Source organism: Morone saxatilis, unplaced genomic scaffold (assembly GCF_004916995.1).
Source record: "Morone saxatilis isolate NCDOM2014 unplaced genomic scaffold, NCSU_SB_2.0 Contig20, whole genome shotgun sequence".
NCBI lineage: Eukaryota > Metazoa > Chordata > Actinopteri > Moronidae > Morone > Morone saxatilis.
Genome location: NW_023339763.1, coordinates 16,559,506 through 16,567,113, shown reverse-complemented (window position 1 = coordinate 16,567,113; position 7,608 = coordinate 16,559,506). Strand labels below are relative to the sequence as shown.

Here is a 7,608-nt window from a genome sequence, read left to right as displayed (position 1 = left end):
CCCTGTACAGCTGTCATGAGCGTTTTTTGCACCTAGCTGTAAACATGTTTATTTCTGCTGTAAAGTTGGGCATTTTAATATGGGGCCTTATAGAGATTAATTGTTTCTGCAGCCAGCTTTATGTGGTCGTTCAAAGAACTGTCACTTCCAGACACGGAGGTTGCCACTTTCATTGCGCCTGTACATACTTAACACCACACAGAAGATCTAGCAACAAATATGTAACATTTATTTTTCTATTGCTTTATATAGAACGTGAGCAGATCAGTCTCAAAGTGGTCCAGACCCTCGGCAATGACAAAGTGCAGGTGGGATTTTTTTTTTCTTTTGTCTGTGAGATGATGATAAAACTGCTACATAACCTTTCAACTGCCTTACAGTGTCTCCTTGTGCTTCTTAGTACGGTGTTGCAGTCATAAAGTATGACAGGAGGGGTTTCAAGCCTCGCCCTCGCCAGCTGCTCCTCACTAACACCTTTGCTGTGCTGGTGGACAGGACCAAGATCAAACAGAGGATTGACTACGCTGCTCTGAGAGGTGAAAACTAGCCCTGAGTGGGGAAAAGGGGCCGTTTGTGAAATCTGTTATGTTAGAATACTGAATAATGTCCTTGAATCCTTCATTTGTATTTGTATTGCTAAAGAGGATTTATTACAGTTGTTGGAGTTGAATTAGGTCTGTTTTTCTTTGACCTTCAGCAGTCATAATATCTCGATTACTGTGCCTTCTCTGTGAAGAAATATCCATGGCAACCAAATGGTGTTTGTGTCCTATGCCCAAAGAAAGATACTTTTAACTGAGAGGACATACAGATATTACAAATATTGAACCAGTTATTGATTTAACAAAAACGTTACTGATTTTTTCATTGCAATTATGTTCCTTAGTTCAATGAGTCTAAGCCAGGTTTTCTCTTTTTAACAGGTATCTCTGTGAGCTCTCTGAGCGATGGGATGTTTGTTCTGCACATGCCCAGTGAGGACAATAAGCAGAAGGTAATGGTGAGACGCAGACTCTTGACTGTTTACAAGTGCACAACCACGAAGCCAATCTAAACGCAGCTGTGTCTTCCTCAGGGCGATGTGGTGCTGCAGTGCACCCATGTGATTGAGCTGGTGACAAAACTAGCCATGATGGCCAACAAGGTCAACTACGTCAACATCAGCCCGGGCAGGTGAGGCCTGTCTGACTGCTTCTCTATGTTGGTTGTTGCCAACCTAACGGTACTAATCTCCCTATCCTGTCTTTATTTGTTTCCTCCCGTGCGGCGTGCAGTATTAGGTTTGCTGTGGCTCGAGGCAAGGAGGGAATCATTGATTTCGTCAGGGGTTCAGAGCTAAAGGTGGCCAAAGGCAAGCGAGGACATCTGCTAGTGGTGAGTCAGCAGCAGTTCTAATGTCATGTGTGGAGCCTGCAGGGAGGACGGGTTTTTTTTTTTAACTGTATTAACATTTCGGCCAGCTGACTGTTCGCTGTGATTTCACTCTGCAGACTGCCCCTCGGATCAACACCACATGAAGAAACGGAAAACAGCAACCAGACAAACAGTAATCCTTTTAGCTAACCGGAGGATTGCCACGCAGAAGTTTGTAGTCTGCAGCATGATACCACAAAGTACATCATCATTATTACAAGTGTTGCAATAATTACTGCTAATTATTTTAAAGATTAGAAAATCATACCATGAAGTCGCCACTGTTCCAAATGCTTCATCTTTTTATTGTCAGTGATAAATAATCATACACAAATATATTTAAACACATCAAATATAAAAATGTCTTCTAATGTAAAACACTTTACCTCTTTATTGTAAGAAAAATAAAACAAACCACTTTGAAATAAATAGCATGTTAATAAATATATTAATAAATAGTAAATATATCTTTGGAAAGTCCAGTAGATTGAGGGCTTGGGGGAAAAACAGGATGTTGGAAAGAGTTCTCTCTGCTCTGGCAGCTTATTGCTAACTTACAGTTAGAGCTAAGACAGAAACTCTGGGAAATACCCAAGAAAACCCATAAATATGCACTAAAACATCATATAAAAAAAGCTTAAATGGTAGCTCTGTGTAAAGTGTTGACAACACCACTGCAGCACTGATTAAAGTTATCACGTGTATTCCAATTTTCTGTTAGATGCTGATTGTCAGTTCAGCCTTTGCTTCTTTTAGCAGTGTGCATGTGTGTGTTGTCAAGGTCCCAGTGCTCTTTCAGTGCTGAGTCATGTGTGTTTTTGCAGCCAGTAGAAGAAAGTCTCTTGCCAGTTTGGTGAGGTAAAGATCAAGATCCCTCAGAATGATGTAACCCTCAACTCGGCTGTCCCACACCGTCTTAGACCTGGTTTCTGGGTTCAGGGGTGCCCGTACTGGAAGAGAGGTTGGCCTCATCCTAGAGCTCTGCATGTAACTCATCTGGATAAGAAAGCAAAACAGTTGATCATCAGACCTTGGTGTCACTTCCTCCAAAGTGTGCGTGTGGGCTAAAAAGGGGACAAACCGTGGGTGGATTTCAGTAAGAAGACTGTGGATACCTGATTGCTTACTTGGCTCATCAGGTCCCTCAGGTCCAGCTGAATGTGCTTGATGCTCCGAGGTAAAGCCCCGACTCCCGCCATCTGCTCTTTCTCCAGCTGTTTTCTCTTCCACTCCAGCATATTCCAGTAGGTCTGCATGTCCCTGAGGGCAGCATGCAGTCGTTCCCAGTCCTGAACGCACAACGAGAGACAACCACACAATTACATAATCAAAATGTTGCACAACCCCCTTTGAAGGCCTGAAGTTCTAAAAGGGGAATTCCGCTCAAATTTTTACAAGTTTTACACCCTGCAAGAGCAGAGTTTCAGACAATGTCATTAGGTTTGTGTTTTTTTTAATGCCCATAATGGAAAAAAAATCTTTTTGAAAAATTAAAACAATGGAAGAAATTCTCAGAAAACTTTTAGAACGTTTTTTTTCGCAATAACAACCGCAGTGTGATTTTCTGTGGGATTGTTTTGAAACACTCAGACAGATACTAACCGTCAGTTTTAGCCAGCTGTAGAAATCTGTAGAAAGTGATGGCAGGTCCTTCAACTGACGGCTTCTGTCCTCAAAATCCTGATTTCCCAACTGCTGCTCCTTCTATTGAAGTAAACAGTAATGATGAAAGATTTATGGATAGGGAAAGCTAATGCTGGATGTGTGCAGAGCTCACAGTGATTAACTGTTTGTCAGGAGAGCAGAGAGTTTTCAGCACTCACGTATTTCTTCTGCAGCTGCTGGACACGAGTTCGGGTGGACCTCGTGAGACGAAAGGAATAACTATATTTATTCCTCTGGAGGTCTGGAGATGGAGCAGAGGACTCCACACAATTCATTATACAGCAAAGGAGGACGAGAGTCTGCAACCAAACAGTCATCTGAAACAGAGACATGACTAGAGTTATGGGCCGTTTAAATCAAAATGATTTGCTCAGCTGCTTTTCAGGCATAAACCCACTCAGATCTGTCACTTCTGTGACTCTTCTGACTGACACTACGGTATCACTTCCAGCACACATTGGGCATTCCGAGGCTGAGTGTCTCTTTATGGGAACTTAACTGTACTAACCATATTTAGTATCCAAAAGGAAGTCCATTAATATTTCTGAAAGAAAAGCCACCCCCGCCGTCCAACCCCCACAAAACGACATCCCCAAACAAGCTTTCTGTCTTATGTAATTCAGTAACACAACAGCTGATCTGGTTGCACATGTATGGAAAAAGACATTTTTTGATTCCTCTAAATGGTTTCAGTGTGGAAGGAAGCATTTTTTTCTCCATTTCCTGTGGTCATTTTATTGAGTTGCATCTTGTGTCGTTGGTGCAACACAGTCTTCTTGAAGAGTCAACATGTTTCTCATTCACTAAAACCATGACAGTGATCTCTAATGATGTTGACAACCAAAGTTCACTCAGTTCTATACAAATAAACAACAGAAAAGTTATGGGAACTGAATTTATAATGAATATTAAATGTTGTCAAGCATACAGGAACATTGCTGCTGTTTGACAAGCCTGTACTTGAAGTTTGACGTGGACTTAAGCGTGTCCAAGACATACAAACAAAATGTTTCCCACAAATTGTTCCATTTCTATGCACTGCCATAAACACGCCGTCACTACAGTTGCCTGCTGTGTTGTTGTTTTTTGTACATATGCTCACATGGTGATACAGAAAATAATTAAAATATGAATTGATATAAGTAGATAAAGATATACATTTCCCAGGATAACATACTTAAAAATACTCAAACCCTCAAACTCATGTAAAGAATGTATTATTTTTAAGCTTACCTTGGAGGAGCGGGAGTGAACAGTGAACTCTGAGCAAGATGAGGTAACTTCATGCTATAGTGAGTCTGTACAGTTTATATATTTGTCTTGTTCTTGCTTTCGGTTTCTATCAGATTTGGAGTTTTTTCTTTTTTTCCTTTTTTTACTCTCTCAGCATCTTGCGGTCACTATAATTCAGGCAGGAATGAGTAAGCTGAATAAGGAAATGCATTGACTTGTTTTTTTTTCTTCTTCTTTCTCCTTTTTTGGTTATATTGCATCTGGGGAATGGGTGTTTTCACAAGCACTAATTAAAGTTTATTATACCTATTATCTAAAGTGACACATAATAAACAGTTTCTACCCATATTGTGTGATTATGCCCTTTTGTCTTTAAGTACTGAATATGGTTGTGTATTCAAGGATGCATCACCTTTTTACTTTTATTTATTCATAAGTTAAATGTCACACAGACACACTAATAGACAGATACAAAGCAAATGCTTTAATTTTTAGGGGTGATATTGCCAATCACAATTACAGCAATGTGTATTAATGAGCACTGTCACTGTTCAATTAAATAAACAAACTACTTTATTCATGCAGAGTTTCATGACATGGTCATTTAACTGTGTACTGAAAGTGGCAAGCTGTCAGAAACTGCTAACTTCTGAAACTTTTTTTTTTCAAGAATCGGTGAGTTCAGTCTTGACTGAGCATCTTGAGGGAATATTTCGGGAGTCCCATGATGTTGATGAGTAATTACTGACACACAGTTTCAGTGATTCTCACAAAAGCAAAACAAAAAACAGGCCCCTATCATTAAGTTTTAATGTTTGCCAATTTCTGTTTCTCTATATTGTACTCTCTCCATTAATTTTTTTCCACCACATTCTTATTTTAGCCTCCTCGCTTACTCTACGGTATGTTACTGAGATTAGAATACATTTTAAAATGCCATTACGGTAGTCACCTACAAGACCATCCATGGTGTGACTCCAGCCTTATTAAAGACATTTTAACCCCTTACAGCCCAGCCAGGGCCCCTAAGATCAGCTGACCGAAACCTTTTAGCTGCTCCACTGACCAGACTCATTTTTACAAGATGGTCTACACCTAACAATGTTTTACTTTTTCATTATTGCATTACTTTCTTGTTTCCTCTTTATAGTACTATTTTATGGTGTTTTACTTTTACTTTATTGTCATTACATGTTACATGCACTTTGATCTCTTTTAAATTCAAGAGTTTGCTCTTTTTTTAGCGTTGTATCTGCTCTATATCAGATCATTATTTTACGAGACCACCCCCTATAGTTACATCCTATTTACCTATAGATGTGATTCTCCTTAACTTAGATTTTACCAGCTTTATTTGAGCTTATATCTTTTAGTTACATTTCATTATGTATATGATGTTATTCCTTTTATTTTGCACTTACACTTATATATGTGCTCTCATGCTCCCAATTTGTGCATGCATCTTAATATATACTTTATATCATCCTGATTTTGTATGAATCTTTTTAGTTCTTGCATTTTCTTTCACTGTTTATTTATCATTTATTTTCTATTTGCTTTTATTGTTGTTTTTTAATGCATTGAATTATGTGAAGTTGTGAACTTGTTTGTTAAAAAGTTATCTTAAATAAAGATGATTATATTATTATTGTTGTTACTGTTATTATTATTATTATTATTATTATTATTGTTATTAGTTGTGTATGTATGTTTCTCTGGGTCTAAAAAACAAAAGCTGGCGCTGATTACTGGACTCTACCGAGGCATCATTCCTAACTTTGCTGCTGTGCAAAATCATTGTTATTAAGGAAGTCATTAAAGATACACCTTGTCATAACTTCTATATGCCAGTTACATTTGACTGTATGGCCTTCAATCACATCTCTAGGCCGAGTCTGGAAACAATATATTTTTTATTCAGTCTAATTCTGCCATGTTCATAGTACAATTTAAAGTGTTGGGTTTGTATTTTTGGTTTTCCTTATGGCTAAAGGAACAGCTCACTCTTCCAGGAAATTATGCAACCATGAGGGGCTTGATAAATTGTTGGAGGTAAATTCCCAACCAGAGATAAATCTAATGTGTGGGCTACAACATCGGAAGTCACCCAATATTCAAAGGAGTTACAACTGAGGCGTATAAAATGTTATTAATCACCTCCATGTCTTGTCATCATAATGAAAATTAAACAACTGTGTTAAAGCTTTCGTGTACTGATCACTGAACTAGAAGGAAATACTGAAAACGTGTGATAAACCATATTTATCTGTCTATTTATCTATTTATTTATAAAATGTAACAATTTAACAATCCTGCATTAAACAACAAGAAGGCCAAACTTTTGAATGTTCTGGTCGATTCTTTCTTCTTTCTTTTCTTTTTTTCCACTTTATTCAGTTTGTTTATATTCAGTCACTTGGATGTCAAGCAAGAATTGATGGCCTGATAGACTGCACTTCTTTGATTAAACCTAGATTAAATGTAAAAATCATCTTTCTTGAGTTTAATGGCCACTAAGCAGTCTCTTCTCAAACCCACACTGACTTGATCAACAGCAACTTGCTTCTTTATTTTTTTTTAAAGAATAATAATTTTTTTAAAAAATGGTATTGTTTAAATCTGTGGAGGATTTTTCATGTTTTTTAGACAACAGTTAAAGTTAAAATCAAATAATAACACTTAGATTTAATGACACATTTCTCAAAGTCAGTTTTTGAAGTTAAAAAAGTTTAATTTTAGACACCATGTGTGAAAAAGAATTATAAAAAAATATAAATAATATACATAAAGAGTGTTCAGATTCTCTGAATCTGCAAGCACGACAAAAACACATATCTCATAATGGGGTCAAGTAACAATATAGGTGTCGGAGAGGGCAAAGATGAGATAGTTTTGTGAAAATTCCTTTGAGATTAGTCCAATGCGATTATTTTTGAATATTTCTGCGAAAATCCCTCCTCAAGAGAAACACTAAAACGTTAGTAGTTTCAACCTACCTCTTTGTGGTGTGCAGTTTCACTTTTGAATATCAGTTTTGGGTTTTGCTTGGCAGCAGGAAAGTCAAGACAGTTACTTTAAACTGAACTTGTCACTGTCACTCTGCAGGGTTCAAAGCTCACTCTGTCTGCAAACCTTGAAGCCATAAAACTATAGATAATACAGTCTGATTTACAGTTTACTGTTTTCTGATTGCAATTATGTAAACTTGTATGATCCAATTAAATCAATTAACCTCCGACGTGTTACATTTTCCTTTTGTGTTATCGTCATTCTAGGAATGGATGAATTAACGTTTTG

General features: G+C 37.6%; 2 protein-coding genes across 3 annotated transcripts in view; one reads left to right on the top strand and one right to left on the bottom strand.

Annotated features, from left to right (window-relative positions):
- myo1ca (myosin Ic, paralog a) overlaps window positions 1–4,657 on the top strand; it is a 16,114-nt gene extending 11,457 nt beyond the window's left edge. For both annotated transcript variants that reach the window (XM_035666075.1, XM_035666076.1), the window contains 6 exons: window positions 253–308; window positions 401–536; window positions 924–994; window positions 1,076–1,173; window positions 1,275–1,374; window positions 1,491–4,657. In XM_035666075.1, the coding sequence (XP_035521968.1) occupies window positions 253–308; window positions 401–536; window positions 924–994; window positions 1,076–1,173; window positions 1,275–1,374; window positions 1,491–1,517 (488 nt within the window). In that variant the 3' untranslated portion in view covers window positions 1,518–4,657. The remainder of the gene's footprint in view (window positions 1–252; window positions 309–400; window positions 537–923; window positions 995–1,075; window positions 1,174–1,274; window positions 1,375–1,490) is intronic.
- Window positions 2,183–3,444, bottom strand: LOC118331272. Its single transcript, XM_035666077.1, is given in 4 exon segments — window positions 2,183–2,473; window positions 2,476–2,702; window positions 3,016–3,117; window positions 3,237–3,444. Coding segments are annotated over 4 exon segments (711 nt in total). The 5' UTR covers window positions 3,354–3,444; the 3' UTR covers window positions 2,183–2,208.
- Window positions 4,658–7,608: the final 2,951 nt, after the last annotated feature.